The 16,458-nt window shown below is 46.1% G+C and overlaps 1 protein-coding gene and 1 long non-coding RNA gene across 2 annotated transcripts; both read left to right on the forward strand.

Moving 5' to 3' along the window:
* Positions 1 to 1,985: 1,985 nt before the first annotated feature.
* LOC147893838 (uncharacterized) lies at positions 1,986 to 13,182 on the forward strand. The gene is made up of 2 exons (XR_015542289.1): positions 1,986 to 2,232; positions 12,921 to 13,182. It is a non-coding gene; the product is annotated as an uncharacterized LOC147893838 (long non-coding RNA).
* LOC147893839 (uncharacterized) lies at positions 8,641 to 10,078 on the forward strand. Its single transcript, XM_087385637.1, has 3 exons — positions 8,641 to 9,518; positions 9,618 to 9,851; positions 10,045 to 10,078. Exons 1-3 carry the CDS (start codon positions 8,641 to 8,643, stop codon positions 10,076 to 10,078), a joined length of 1,146 nt encoding a protein of 381 aa, XP_087241763.1.
* Positions 13,183 to 16,458: the final 3,276 nt, after the last annotated feature.

Here is a 16,458-nt window from a genome sequence, read left to right on the forward strand (position 1 = left end):
GAAATCTTTGAGCTTGAGTTATTCATTATTCTTGGGGACTTGTTCTAGTCCCTTAGGACTCTTGTGTTATTAATTTGTTTCCGGGATGCTTGAAACAAGTTGAAGGGAAGAGTGGAGGGTGAATTCACCCTCTTATTACTCCTTCATAGTAACCATGTGGAAAGCAATATCCTTTTTGGGATCGGCACTTATTCAAATAATTTTGATGGATTTATGACCAATTTTGTGTGAAATAGTGACTACAAGGCTTCCAATTGATCTCTATAGTTTAAAATACATAGATGGTTTTAGGATCACAACTCCATACTATCATATTTTTTCAGACAGGTTCCTTTTGTACTACTGTTAAATTGTTTCTGGTTTTTGTAGGGAAGCCTCTATCAAAGTTCATCACATTGGGAAAAAGTTGATCTCTTTCAGTAGCTATAATCATTCGTCGCCGGCACAACCTCCGTCACCTCGTGGTATACTCATATCTTACAATCTTGGGCAAAATTTTGATCTTTTTCAGTAGCTAGGCTCATTCGCTTGTGCTCATATCTTAAAACCTAGGGAGTATTTAGAAACGGCATAAAATGATTATTGCAAGCACAAAAATAACATTTCTTACTTCAAGAAATATACGTTTTGAAAGATATCAAAATAAAATCATGGGAGTATGTTAACTCTATAAAAGCGGGTATGCAAAAGTACTATGGTGTTGTATAATGCATAAGCATCCCGATCAAAGTGCTACAATTGCCCACCAAATTTGACTCAACAATATATGCGCATGCTTCCCTTAATTGGCAATTGGTTTCCCCTTATTCAAGCGTTGAAAAATATGCTACCCCTTTGATTTGTAACTAGTTGTACCCTACAAATGTCCAAATGAGTAATGTTGTAAGAGAGAACAAAAGAGAGGGATCAACTCACAGGTCTATGTTGAGCCCCGGAGAGTATCTATGAGAAAAAATAGAAACAATGGGTAGCCACAAATCTTTTGAATCAGCCATCAACTATTAAATTAGCATGATGGCTACACATAGTAGTATGTTGCATGAAATGTGTCCACCAAGTAGTACTTTGATGATTGTAGCAAGTAAAACACAGCTAGTAGGTATGGATATGGCCAAAAGTTGCAAACATGCATCATCAAGGTGTTAATTAGCAAAAGGGGGAATGATGGCAACCAAAATGTGACTAGCATAGCTATGGGTGCATGGAAATGGAGTGATTGTTAATTTTGAGTGCTCAATGATATTGTAGGGAACTTCAAGGTGTCATCAACACAAGAGCTACCCTTCATGATTCTTACAATGAGTTTCACTCCCATAGATCTTGGATTGCCACACATCAATGTTTTGACACAAGATGAAGGAAGGGAAAAGAGGAGAAGAGGGTAAAGCATGACCATGGTGGAGGTAGTCAATAAGGCTTGTAAGCAAGCCAATAAAGTGAGCAAAGAGTTGTAAAAAAAGCATGCATGATGTATGCAGTATGTAAGAGTATATGTATGTGGTATGTAAGGGTGTATGGCATATGTGATGGTTCTTTTTTTTTAAATGCTTACACATTACGACTCAAACCTATTGAATAATCATCAGCTTAGAAAAATGAAATTTACATGAACTGTCTCAGCTCAGACAGAGGGTCGACACACAGATCACACTTGGAGACATCCCCTCCTTGTTTAGAGTTGGAGCCCGACCGACGGGGGTCACAGTAGCCCTGGTTAGACGTAGAGCTACGACCAAGAGACGTGCCCTAGGATGCTTAGTATACTTAAGACCTTGAGTTACTTAACCTATTCTACTCCTAGTTAACATAGCCCAACTAACCTAAGCAAACCTAACCCTACCTAAGTAGCCTAACTAGACCTAGCTAGCCAATCCCTAACTAGACCTGTTAACCTAGCCACTAAGGTAACCAAACGTGTAACTAATCCTAGCTAAAATGAACCTAACTAAGGCTCAGTGCACAAGCGGCGACGGATTGAGCTGCAGCAGTCGACGGACGGGAAGGCTAGACCATAGTTTGAGGAATGATCGACGAACGGAAGTCTGGGCCATGCGAACGGCGCTTCGGGCAGCGACGGGCTGCATGTGTGTGCAGGAGCGGATGAGGAGTGGATGTCAGACATTGCGTCGGTCAAGTGTCACGAAGACTGCACATCGCTTGCTGGTCATCGGTTCTCGCCTGGCGCAAGATGTTTGCTTCGGGATTTTCTTGGATGATTCGATTGTGTGCCAGGTGCTCAATCATCCCGAAGGCCTTAAAGACATTCGTGTCAACTGTTCGTCTTCCCTGCAGTATGGGTGTTGTTGTCCACGTTCTACGTCTGTGTCTTCTGGTTCTTATCTTGCGTAGGTGCGTCCATGTTGAAGAGTCTTCCAAGCAGAGGCCTCCTTCAACAGATTTGGCTACGCTCAAGTTTGCAAGGGCGCTCAAATGGTGAGTTGCATCGGAGCAAGGAAAAGGGGGGAAAAAGGTGCCAGGTTCTGAGCTCTAATACCAATGCAATGAAAGAGGCAGGGGAAGATTGGAGGAGGGGGATAGAATTGGCAGAAGGGAGAGAAAGGAAGAAATTCTATTAACGTCCATTGGAGACCAAAAGGTCTATGGAACATCAACAAACCCTCTAGTATATCTGCTTTAGGAAGGGCACATGGCAGCTCCCAAGGAGTGCAAAAGCAACCCCAATTTATTTAGAGTACCTACATAATAGTCTGAAAGAGTAGTCAGCCATACATTAGTTTAAGACAGAGTCTTTTTGTTTTGATTTAAACTCTTTGATTAGGGCTACGCCATTGCCCATTTTCCATCCTTTCTGGCACCTTGACTTTAGCTAATTCAATTGCCTTATTCTTGAGTTAAGCTTGTGTGCGCTCCTCAGCTATCCATACTTTGGTACCCTTCAGCTTGTAAGATTATCGAAGAAGCTTGGTCCACATATCTTTTGACTTTAGTGTAAGGATTGCATGACCTTTATAGTGTGTAACAGAAGCTGGCCTAGAGTCATCTCGTCATCTTGCTCATCATCACCCGTCCATTCAATGTTAGGAAAGCCTGCTTTGATCTTTGTCAATATTTCACTATATGTGTCCTCCTCTTTGTACCAATCTTCTGGGAGTCCCCCTATTCTAATCGTCAATGCATTATCACATCTAACTTCGTTGTTTTTTAATATCAGACAGACTTGCTTTGGTATCCACTTCCTCAATCACTTCCTTCTTAGTAGTTTGTACTTCAATGTGAACAGGATCTTTGATTGTAGAGACTAGCTGCGGGGTAAGGGGGGAATCCTTACAAGATTTTACAGCAGCATCAGTTATTGCATGCTTACCAGGCTCTTCCAGAATGTAAAGTCAAGCCTTTACTTCTGCCAGTTCCAATCGTAGCTCTCTCACTGCTTGCTGTAGATAAAAAATCTGATATTGTTGCCAAGGATGGGTTGTTTTGAGCCTTCTTGTTGGTAATTGCGTACATATGGAGAGGGCGTCATGGCTGCAACTGTACAGTACCGAGTCTTGATGGAGGTTGAAGGAGTTGAGGGGGACTTGGAGGAGAGGGCAGGCCAGTCCATAATTGGTTGTCTGTAGAACCCCCTAGCTGAGCTTAACCCCTCGGGTTGGGTTGGGGGTTTAGCCCAACTCGGGGTTAGGGTTAGTTTGCTGTGTGAGAAGACTAGGGGGGGTGTTCGTTATTGATGACGAGGCTGGGGGGTTGGCAGCTTATGGCTATTAGCGAGGCAAGAGCGATAGACGGGCGGTGAGCGGGAGATGCAGGTGGAGCGGAGGAGAGCTGATGGGGCAGCAGACGGGGGGAGCAGAGAAGCAGGCGGGGGAGCAGGTGGCGGAGAGAGAAAGGGGAAGGATTGAGAAGGTGAGGAAGCTGTAGAGGGAGAGGAAGAGAGAGGAGAAGGGAGAGGGGAAGAGATAATAGAGAGAGATTGGGAGAAAGAGTGTAGGCAACATGTAGCAAGAAGGAGGAGGTACTAGATAGGATTAGATGTCACCTCAAAAGGTAGTACAATCAGTGGTGGGAGTGGACTTACATAGTCCCCCACATTTGACTCTAATTCCCCCACTAAGGTACCACTAGTTTAGCCCCTTTTTCACCTTCATTACACCTTAGGTGATGACTTCACGTGCATATGATGATGTCTCTGAGGGGAAGTAGCATACCGGGATGAAAATCGGCCGTGCATCTGATAGATGGACTCATATCCACATACGTCGTGCGTGCTCCTTCCGCACTACGGATATGAGTGGTCTCAGCTGTGATCTAAAGAGGACATCCACTCCTCTTGAGCCTCATATCCCACTGTCTTCCCTCATCTCTCTCCTGTGTGCTGATTTCCACATATAACAAGGTACTGTGGGCAATCCTCTTTTTGGGCTTTCATGCGTCTCGGTGTAGAAGACCATTGTGTTGGTCAATATATGTCTTCAAGAAACCCCTTGGGTCAGACCAAAGGGTACCATTGCAATTCTACACTATTTTCAGCCCCCGTTCTGTACCCTGCCCATTGGCCCAACACGGTCACAATTCACCTTTCTCACGCTCCTCTTTCTCTGCTCTTTCTTCTCTTTCTTCCCTTTCTCGAATGATCACTCTACCATCTCTGTATGCAGCCGATTTCCCTTCTTGTCTTGCTGCCATCACTTTCACCATTCCTTCCTTGTTCCTATTGTAGGAGGGTGAGATCATCATCCAAAAAGGTCCCGGTACCTTTTAACGCTGCCCTCATACTCATAAGTGTGGATCTGTCCTCTTTTGTCCGGAATCTTACTATCAGTGGCCTACTTGGTGCATCCGCTTTACCCACTCTCCAGGCTGTCTCACAGGTGAGGTTGATCCCCATCTTGGTGAAAAGTATTTTGGCATCTGCCATGGGAGTATCCCCCATTGGCAGGCCTTAACAAGTACATTCAAGGATTTGCTATCCCGTCTCTTGTCCTCTTTTGTAACATGCAACGGTTATCTGATCGTGTAATTCACAGCAAGACCTTCTTTAAACCTTTAGCGAGGAATGAGTGTTGTTTACCATAGAGAGAGGAAGGAGATGAGGGTAGAGAGAGAGTAGAGTCGACAACCGATTGGGTCCCTGTACCCACTGAGGGCCCCCTCCCCCAATCAGGGGAGAATTTGCTTTATACTTGGAGAACTGAGAAATGACGGAAATATAGAGCTGAGAGTGAGCTGTGTAAACTATAAAAGAGAGCTGAGAAAGCTGAGGAAACAGTGTCCAAACCTCTCTCCATTTGTTGGTCCAAACCTCCGACTGTTGTGCTGCGTGGTCACCTTTAGATCAGGCTGAACTGATGGCCAAGGGACTGAGGCTAGAGCAGGGCCAGATCTGAGGATCTCAGGGGCTGCACAGGAGGCTGAAGTGGAGCTGTAGGAGGACTGAAGGCAGGAGCAAACTGAATGAGAAAACAGGGCAGCCAAGGGGCCCTTTTATAGCGCTGGACTGAGCCAACCCAGTCTGACTCAATCTGTTTTACAGACTCAGTCTATATTACAGACTCAGTCTGTTTTACAGACTGGCTGGCCTGCAACCAGCCTATAAAAAGCCCTCCCTGGCTCATTTGCCAGGGGAGTTTTTGGGCAGCCTTTGCAGGCTGCCTTCCCTGCTTACCTGTCCAGACTTTGGGGACCCTAAAGGGACTCCTAACCTAGGCTAAGACCTAAACTATAAGATGGAAACACTTAACCTACTATTCTCCAGTGGGTACTAGTGAACAAGAACTGACTATTGACTTGACCTAAGGCTGAGAGATTGACCTACGTAGCTTGTGCCTGACTGTCCCTGGACAAGGGCTCACAAACGGGTCACAGCATACGACAAAATCTCCTATCTGGGAATTATAATACACTTGTCGATGTAGCCAGTGTGTCACCTTGCACCCAAGTGTAGGGGTGCATGTGACATTCCCTCCTTCTTAACTTGGCGGTCGGTTCATTGCTTCCAAGTAGTCCGCCAATATCTGGGGAAACTCTTGGAAAAAATCTTCGTCCAACCACACTGCTTCATGGGTACCTCGATCTTGGAACTTGGTGTAAAACTCCTGGATCCTGCGTCCTGACCCATGTTTGAATTTATAAAGAAAAATCTGTTCTGGCTGCAAAACTTCAGCTTCATCAAGAACTTCAGGTTGTTGCTCGTCGAAAATCTCTGAAAGAGGAGGCCCAAAATATGGCTTCAACCAAGCTACATGGAACACGTTTTGCATAGTCCAACTGTCTGGTAGGTGTAACTTCATTGAGACATCGTTGATCTTTTGAATAATAGGGAATGGTCCGAAGCTCCTGAAGGACAGCTTAGGACATTGCTTCATTACCTGCTTCAATCGTTGCTTGATAATGCATAAATACACCCATTGACCCTCTTTATACTGGACATCTCGTCTGGATTTATTACCTTGGCGTGTATACGATGCTTGAGCTTTGGCGATGCGGCTTTTCACGGGCTCCATAATCTCTGCCATGGATTCGGTGGTTTTGTTGGCTTCAAGAGATGGAGACACCATCCGGGTGAGGAGTGAGGTAAATCGCCATCCAAACATCGCTTCATAAGGTGTGCGACCAATACTCGAAGAATAGGTATCGTTCAAAATGGCATGCACAAGCGGAAGAAACTGCTCCCACTTTCCCTGAGCATCATGACAATATGATTTCAAAATACCAAATGCCATACCATTATACTTTTCCGTCTCACCGTTCTATTACGGATGGAAAGCGCTAGACATCTACAACTTAGTACCATAATTATCAAGCAAGGCTCGCCAAAAGCTAGACGTAAACTTAGAGTCCGTGTCGGATGTGATGGTCTTTGGCAACCCTCCAATGGGATACCAATACTTGATAAACAAACGAGCTACATCTTCAGCGCTGGCCGTTTGTTTGTAGGAAATGAGCATACGTTCTAACTTCCCCTCCATAGACTTTGAAAGTCAATAAGGGAACTTACTTGGAGGTGTCGAGTCCGGAAGTAGATCAATGCGATGGTCTTCCGGTCGGTTGGGAGGTAGCTGGGGTGGCAGATCGTCTTGGAGCATGATGTCTTTGAACTCTTGGAGTAGATCCACCATTGCTTGCCCCATCAGAGGAGCGGCTTGAACTGCAGTGATCTGGCACTGGACATAGACAAGTGCACACATGGCACCCTTGCGGACGGCGCGACCTGCTTGAATATGAGAGATTAATGGAATCCCTGGTATGCTCCGATCACCGCATATCACAGCGGGCTCAGGTAAACCTTCCACAATTGTGAAGGTGTCTTGCCCATAGTTACGCTGAAACGCCGAAACGGCGCAACAAAGGCCCGAAACGCAGTTTCCCCCGTGCCAGATCCCCCAAAATGCGAAACGGCCCCGAAACCCGAAATGCAGGCTGAAACGGCGATCAGAAACGTTGAAACGGCATCTGAAATGCCATTTCAGACTCGAAACGTACCGTTTTGGGTGCTGTTTCGGGCGTGACCTAAAAAGAGGGCAAAAGAATAAAAATGGCGCCCGCGCTGTTGCGTGTTTTTGCCCTTCTGCCTGCTGCTCTCCCCCTCGATTTCTTGCCCGCCTGGTTCTCTCCCAAGTCCCGAGGCCCAGCCCTACGAGTGGCTGCTCTTTTGGACACCCGGCTTTGGTCACTGGTGAGCACATTTCCTTTCTCGAATCTCTATGCTTCTCTTACAAGTTGCCACAAACATCTTGCTGTTTTTTGGCTGCAACCATTGATTCTTGGCTTTTCCCTTTAAATTTTGATCTATTGCAGCTTGTACAAGTGCTCTTTTTGCTCATGGATATGGCTTCACAAAGCGTTGTCCCTCAGCAAGAGAAGGAGTTCACCCAATCGGATTATTGGTGGAGCCAAGTTGATTTGGTAGGCAAGTATGACTCCAAGAAAGGAGGAGCTCGCAAGTTTAGATGCAGAGGGTGTGGATTGGAGCGAGAAGGGAACCCTAATAGGGTCAAATGTCATCTTCTTGGCATTAAGGATGGGGGGATTGGGCTATGCTCCGTAATCTCACCACAAGAGAAAGAAAGGTTGCAAAGAGAGGTTGAAGTATTGCCCACTACAAAAAGGGCAAAGACAATGGCTTCCACTGGTGTAGGAGCTTCTTCAGGTGCTCATGCAGCACGTGTTTAGCAGGCCACTGCATTTCGGAGTCCTCTTCCCTCTGCTACTACGGCTTCTTCTTCTGCGAGTGCACATGGAGCTCCTGCTAATATTCCTGCTACATTTTGGTCTACTTCAAATAGGCAGGGCAGTCTTTACACATCATGGCATCTGCAAAGAAAGGCACAAGTAGATGCAGCTGTGGCCCGATTTTTTTACTCCAATGGGATTAGCTTCAATGTTGCTAGATCACCCTACTTCAAAGAGATGGTGTCAGAAATCAAAACATTTGGATCCACATATACCCCTCCCACATTTGATGCTTTGAGGGGCAAGCTTTTAGAGGATGAGGTGGTGGCAGTTAAGCAAGCTATTGAACCTGTGAAAGAGAAATGGGTAAAGTATGGGGTAAGTTTGGTTGCAGATGGATGGAGTGATGTGCGAAGTCACTCACTAGAGGGTATCCTTGCATATTGTAGGGGATCTGCACTCTACATACACTCCATAGAGTGTGGAGTGCAACAAAAAACAGCACCTGTAATGATGCAAATGTGGGCAGATGCATTGGAATATGTGGGGCCGTCTAATGTTTTGCAACTTGTTTCAGATGGGAAAAATACCAATAAGGCAGCAGGTGCATTATTGGAGCAAAAGTATCCTCATATCCAATGGAGTGCTTGTGTCGCACATTGCTTGAATAATTTATTGAAAGACATTGGCAAATTGGATTGGGTCAAGAATGTTATTGACAATGGAAAAGAGGTGGTTAACTTCATCACACGACATAATTTTTATCTTGCTTTGTACTGTAAATTTGCCAACAAGGAGCTTTTGAAGTATGCAGAGACAAGATTTGCATACAACTTCTTGATGCTTTGCAGGGTCCTTGAAATGAGACCTGCACTGAAACAAGTTGTGGCAAGCCTAGAGTGGGATGCATGGCCCACTTCTAGGCAGGCTCTTGGAATCTATTGTTATGACTTGTGCATAGGCAATGATGAATTTTGGGCTGATGCATCTCACATTGTTGATCTATGTGTGCCTATTGTGAAGCTGCTTAACCGAGTTGATGGAGATATGCCTTTTCTTGGTAAGGTGTATGAGGGGATGGATCGGATGATTGAGAATATCAGAGAAATAGAAAAGGATCCCCAAAGGTTGAGAGAATTGGAAGAGTTGGCTGTGAGCAGATGGAATCAATATTACTCTCCCATGCATGCAGCTGCCTTTGTGTTGGACCCGGACTTTCAACACAAGGCAAGTGCACAACAGAGTGATGCAGAGGTTGTTCGTGGTTGGAATCTCACTCTTCAAAAGATGGTGCCAACTCCTGATGGACGGCGGAGGATAAAAGACCAGCTTGCCAATTATCGCAATAAGGAAGGCATGTATGGATGGCCAGATGCACAGCATGATAGGTAATATTAACTCATTTTAATTTTCAGATTTTAGGAACTTGTAATTTGTTATTTAATACAAAATTAGAAATCTGAAATTTATGAGTTTTGGAATTTCAGATTTCGAGTTGGGGCTGTTACATGGTGGGAGGATTATGGAGCTGATTCCCCCGAGTTGCAAAAGCTTGCCATCCGCATTCTAAGCCAAGCTTGCATCTCCTCTTCTTGTGAGCGTTTGTGGAGTAGCTTTGCCCATCTCCACACAAAGAAGAGAAATCGTCTGCGAACGCAACGGGCCAATGATCTTGTCTTTGTTAATGCAAACTTGCATTTGCTTAACAAGATGAGACACGAGTATACGCATGACAAATATATTGGATTTCATAGCCCAGATGATGCCCACTCACCTGATGATGATGATTTGTTAGTAGAGGAGAATGATGATGATGAGGAGGAGGAGGCAGAGGTTGAGTCTCAGGATGAGGATGAGCTTATTATTTGATCATATATGATATCATCCTCGATGTAACTTTTTTTTGGGTTTCAGCTTTCTTTTTGTTACTATGACATTTGGGCTTTGAAAGCTGAATTACCATTTATGAATCATGATTGGTTTCTTAAATATCATGAATCATGAATCATTTTTCCATTTTATAACTTGTTATAGGATTTATAAATTACCCCACCTTGGGTAATTGAAATTTGCATTGTGTGATTGGTAACTGGTTGAACAATGAAACTTGAATCTCCAAAGTTCAAAGTTACAATCAATATTAATGATACTAGGTAGAGCTATAGCTTATTGTGCACTTTTTTTGAAGATAGAGCACTCTAAATGTGTGTATGCATTACTCTAAACCCCCTTTTGTAAACCCCCTTGATGACATGGCGTTTCCCCGTTTCACCCCCTCTCAAAAATCCTGAAACGTTTTCGTTTCCGTTTCCCGTTTCCGTTTTGCCGTTTCCCGTAACTCTGGTCCTGCCGCCAATCAGGCATCGGAACATGCTCACGGAACCACTGAATCTCAAGGATCATGTCGCACCCCATCAAAGGAGTCAATATAAAATCCCGCGTAAACATGGCCTTCTGAACTGAAAAAGTGAACTGGATGGCCTTATGCGTGATGTGTGTGCGCAAGCCGGGCGTGAACCCGTCCACTGCAAGCTGGTGAGGCACCAAGGTGCACCCTACTGTCTTGGCAAGCTGAGGGGAGATGGCATCTTCTGAACTCCCCATATCGAATAGGACAATAAATTGATGCCCGTTAGCTGTGCCATATGCTCGAATGAGCGCCTTCTTTTGATCTGAGAAGTCGCCCTCCTCCTTACCTTGAAAGACCACCGTGGGAACGGCGTTCAAAGCAGGGAAGACGGCATTCGTAGTTGAGGATGGAGGCAGAGCTGGAAGAGCCAATACATCAGCGACGGACGAAGTAGGTGCTTTCGCAGCCTTTTCGGCAAGCCACTTCGGACAATCCTTCTTGCCATGCCCAGTGATGTGGTGGCAATGAAAGCAGCGATGTTCTTGGTGGTACCGCTTCTGCTCGTCGGGCTGTAAATAGCCTCCTGTAATACCCGCTTTAGCCTTCTCATCCGGAGTCATCTTTGGCTTGGATTCCCTCTTTTGACCAGATGCTTGGCCGTCTTTCTTTTGGAACTGGTTGTCCTTCTTCTGATCCTTACCCGCTGTGTTGTTTGACTGTTGCGGGGCTTTGGAATCTTTATGGACCTGCTTGGGCTTTTCCCCGTTCAGCATAATCTCTTGATTCTGTGCGAGAGTCAGTGCCCGCTGCTCGTAATCCGGCGGGTCGAAGTTCTGAATGGTAAAACGTATGTTCGTGTCCAAACCTCGAATGAATTGCTTCATCTTGGCGCTCTCCGTCACGCCCAACTGTTGCGCCAGTGTGATGACGTTATTACTGTATGTCAACACAAGCAAACCATTCTGGGAGAGACGAGCGAACTCATCCTCCAGGTTAAGCATATATTGGGGTGGGAGAAAACGGGCTTTGAGGTCGGCCACAAACGTTGCCCAATTGAAATTCGTCTTAAACGTTTTTGGGTCAGTATGCTTACTAGCCCAATGCTGCCACCAAGTCATCGCCTCACCTGTAAGATGAGGGGCTGCAAGGTGGACTTTATCTTGCTCATCTTGAATCCGCGCTAACGGAAAATGAGCTACAAACTGATGAATAAATTGCAAAATTGCTGAATGATCACACTTACCATCATACTTAACAAAATTTGGAGTGGACTGAGTGAGTGGTGTTACCTTTGTCGATGGCGAAGCTGTGGCGGAGACGGTCGTTGCGCTCAAACTTGCCTGCATAGGGGCTAACATCTGTTTGTGTTAGAGAAGCATCGCCTCTCGGTCTAGCTTTTGTTGCCTCTCTGTCTGGGCGAGCTCTGCGCGTCGCAATGCCTCCTCATTTTTGCGTTCCTCACGCATCAACAAGAGCAGTTTTTTAAAATCTGTGGTTCTTCTTTCTTCCAACGGCTTTTCTGCTTCTTTTCTCTCCAGACGTTGTTTTGTCTGGTCCAGCTGTCTTCTGTTTTCTTCCAGCTGGGATGAATGTTCTTCGAGTTGCTGCAGTAGGACCCGATTCTGCTCTAGAAGGTTCGCCATCACTTCTTGAGCATTTGGCGGAAGCGTATCTTGTTGGTAGTCTTTCTCCTCTTCAAAGTCTTCACGGTTGAAATCTTTTCCTGACCCTTCCATGGTGCTTGATTGTGTGTCTGGATCTCAGCACAACCATACACTCGCTGTAGTCAAGCTGGATACAGACCGAAGCTCTGATACCAATGTAACATGCAACGGTTATCTGATCATGTAATTCACAGCAAGACCTTCTTTAAACCTTTAGCGAGGAATGAGCGTTGTTTACCATAGAGAGAGGAAGGAGATGAGGGTACAGAGAGAGTAGAGTCGACAACCGATTGGGTCCGTGTACCCACTGAGGGCCCCCTCCCCCAATCATGAGTACCTTATCCACAAGTGCTTTCTCAGCCAATAAGGCCACATTTGTAGCTTCCAAATTGTCTATCATCTCAATGAGGCTGGCAAACCTTATGGAGGCTGGTAAGGACACTTTCTGCAACCTTGTTGGGTGTCTCTGATGAGTAGGTTGCCATGGCAATATCTAGGGCCTATTTTCCCCATTTATCTTCAACACAACCATGTATGGGCATTTTGCAAACTCACTGTTTGATCCTATTTGTTTGCAGAAGTATGATAGTGTAGAAATAGTGATATTCCTTACATCTTTTGTTGTCCTAAGTGACCTTCATGCATGCTGGTATGCCTCTTTTGTCTTCTGTTGTTTTTCAATGCTGCATTGTGTTGATATGTGGTGGGAGCCTCCTTCTCTCCTTTTCTTGACTCAAGATTCAAGATTCTTAGGCGTTTTCTATTGCTTCCTGCAGGTCTCAAACTATTTGTGTATGAGGGAGCTGTGAGCAGCCTGCTCCCTATGTGAGCTGGGCACAAAGTGGGGAGCCACGTGGTCCACGTGGTGGGTGGAGAGGCCCTTGAATGACCTGGACACTAAGCCGGGGGGCAAGGGGGTGTTCTAGGTACAGGAGAAATTTCCTGTAAGGCAATCACGACCAAGCAGGGGAGGCAAGGCGGCCTGCGAGGCAAGTACGGAAGGGGGTGTGAGTCCCGCAGTGAGCAGAGGGGTCCCACGACCAGGGACAGCAGTGGCGACCCGGGTGGAGCAGTGTACGGGGCTGAGGGGATGGTGGAGGGGCTGTGGGTAGGCTGTGGGTGGGCTGAGAGGTGGCGGGGTGGGCTGAGGGGGTGGCGGAGGGACTGAGAGAGAGAGAGAGAGAGAGAGGGGCAAATTGAAGTAGAATAGAGCAGAGTGCTTGTTAGTAATCATTGACACTCTATATACTTTTAACTAACAGACTCGACTCGAGCGGTTGAGATTGCCGCATTCTAACTTAGAACTCACACATTGATGGGCCGTCGCTCCTGATCGGCACATCGGACGTTCTTGTCCCTTGGCTCCTTGTGTGAGTTCGTCGTTGTTGCTCCGCTCGGCTCTGATTTCAAGCACTTGCTATTCTTGTCTTCTTGCATAGCCACGACTCGAGCAATGTAGCTCAAGTTTTGCCTGACTGGTTAATATTCACCTCGACTGTAGCTATGATGTGTCCTCACAGCTCCTTGGGCACTCATTCTAGCCTTTGCTCAAAAGTGGGTGTTCCACTGGTAGCTCCTGGTTGTCGAGGCTTCGAAATATGTTTCCTACTCTTTGTTGGTGGTGGGCTTGGAGGCTTAGGGGACTCCAGGAGCTACTTGGTCATACAAAATGAGGGGTCTTCACGAGCTCGAGCCTGTTTGAGAGGTTTGAAAGTGCTTACTAAACTGCATGGTCTTCAGGCTCGGGACGAGGCCTCATAATTACTCCTGGGCCCTGGCTCTTGTTGTCGGTGCTGCCACCAAAATTCATTCCACTTCCACACAATTCTGTCTAGATCCTTTGATAAAAGATTGGATGTAGTAAGTCCGCTCGATGCTTGTATATATTATGGGGAGGCCACATCCACTTCTCCATTGATGGTCGGCACATAATTAAAATGTGGTTATACATAGTGTTGGCCTTTGTTATGGCGTTGCCAAGTAGCCGCTAGAGTGACCGCAAACACTGGGCAAAATAACAGGGAAGATTGGCTATGGTTGGCCAAGGTAACTTGAAGATTTGCTCATGAATATCCTGTCATTCCTCACCAAATGCTTCTTGCTATTGGATGGCCATATTTTTAACTTGTAACCGGTGGCCCACTCACACTTGGACACCTGTGTGATTGGTTCACTGAAAACGTGCCTATAAACCACGAGACATAGGCCAAGACATCTAGACAAGAAGTGTATAAGGAACGAGGAGGAAAAGGGACATAAGCTGAATGAGGACTGGCTAGCACAATCTGACTCGAGTTCCTAAGAGGGGAGCTCGGTAAAATTTCCTAGTCCTCTCTCGGGTGGGACCGTGGGCGACTTCAAAAGAATGCGCAGAGGATTTTGGACAAAATTGGATACCGGCTTCCAAAAGAAGTAAAGGCTGTGCTGTAGTATGAGATTTCGAATCAACTTCGCCAGCTTGATCATTGTTACCCTTTCCACAATCATCAACCCATGTTACCAAAACTATGGTGGCTGCACTCGATTGATGGAGGCATACTTGTGTGATGTGGGAAGTCGAGCTGCATCATCAATGCCCAGATCTGCTAGGATAGCCAACTCAGGCCCAACTGTTGCCGTAAAGAAACATTCTCCCTGCAGGGAGGCCCTTCCACCGTAGCATGGCAATAACCGGGAAATGACTGACGGAGGATTTTTGTATTGCTTCCTCGAGAAACCCTGCGAGAAGGAGGTAGAATCGACTAGGTATCAATCTTGGCTTTGAATGGGACCCAATCAGGAAGGTCTCTTCTAAAGCAATAGAGTTCGAGTCATCTGCAAATAACTGCATAGCAAGTAATGGCTTAGTGATTAGTGCAAACAAGGCAAAATACCGCTCCTCTTGCTCACATAAGAATCTCAAGGCAAAATGCCGACTTCTCTCTCAAGCTATCGGTGTGGTGGCAAGTGGCCTGGCGAGGAGGAGGTTGCTTCGTAGTTGGAAATGAAGCCATGGGAGGGAGACTAGATGCAAAGGGCGTTCACAAATGGGAGGATCTATCGGATCCTTTTACGGAGGATTGGCGATCCCTAACTCAGCTTGAGGTTGACTTTCTGCTCTCCCTTGCCGAACTGACCTTCCTGGCGGAGATCATGCGAAAGATTTCGGCTGACTAGCCGACCAATGTGCATCCTTCAGAGGCGTCGAATGCAGAGGAATGGGAATGGGGGATGGGCCTACCGATTAACAAGCTCACGGCAAAACTGATGGACACAAGGAAGGTTGGCATCAGAGGTACACTGATAGATGGCTGAGGGAGGATCTGGAGACCATTTGGAAAGGCAGATTCAATCGGATATGGAAAGCCACTCCATACAGCAGGATAAACTTCTTCCTGTGGAGGATAGGGGGGGGCACTTCCCGGTAGGCAGCCACGTCCCCTGGCTTCATGTTGATGACAGATGTAAATTCTGCAGAGCTGCTGCTGAGACCCTCACTCACCTATTTTGGGGGTGCCCGTGAGTTTGGAACCTCTGGTGTCTGATTCGTTCATGGTGCGCCAGGAATCTGGGTTTGGAATACGTCTCTAAAGGAGCTGCCATCTTTGGGGCAGACCTTGGATCAGATAAATCCATTATGTGGGATATTATTAGATATGCAACGTTACACACAGAATTTGGGTTGCCCTTACGAGGGCTCGATCAACAGTACCGTTGTGCTCTCCGTGCCATGTAAAAAGGCTGCTTTGGATATTGCTTCAGAGGCAAGATGGTTGGTTGTCAGTTGGCGCGATGAGGCTGTAAGAGCTCATCTTGAGAGCATTTTGTATGAGTTGTCGTTTGGTACATTTTGAGTAATATATGAGTAGATCTCTTTCAATTAAAAAAAAAGAAACATTCTCCCTGTGACTTTACTCAAGCTTGGACTAGACTGCCTCGGCCCTCTAGTGTTCAGAATCGTTCGGTCGGCTGTATCATCAATTTTGACGCTGTGACTCGACAGTCTTCTGTGCAGTCCTGAGGGATCCTCTTGGTATTGATGCAAGAGGGCAACATGCTCGTCCTACAGATCTTCATGGCTAGCTCTTAAACTGTCAAGTTGAACATCTTTCTGTCTCTGTCGCTCCTCCATGAGTTTTACCAAGTCGTAGAAGAACTCATACTGCTCATAGTTGTTCGTGGTGTTCTTCCTGTGGTGGTTTTTAAAGTATTTCCTGGGGACTGGTGAGGCTCTGTATCAGAAATTTTTTGAGAAGATGAATGGGGCTCAACAATTGGGGGTGAGGCTAGATGGAGCTCGGGAATCTGTGGCAAGCTTCAAGGAAGTTGGATAGT

Source organism: Dipteris shenzhenensis, chromosome 15, assembly GCF_047967505.1.
Source record: "Dipteris shenzhenensis isolate YYH24624 ecotype China chromosome 15, Dip_SZ_1.0, whole genome shotgun sequence".
Lineage (NCBI taxonomy): Eukaryota > Viridiplantae > Streptophyta > Polypodiopsida > Gleicheniales > Dipteridaceae > Dipteris > Dipteris shenzhenensis.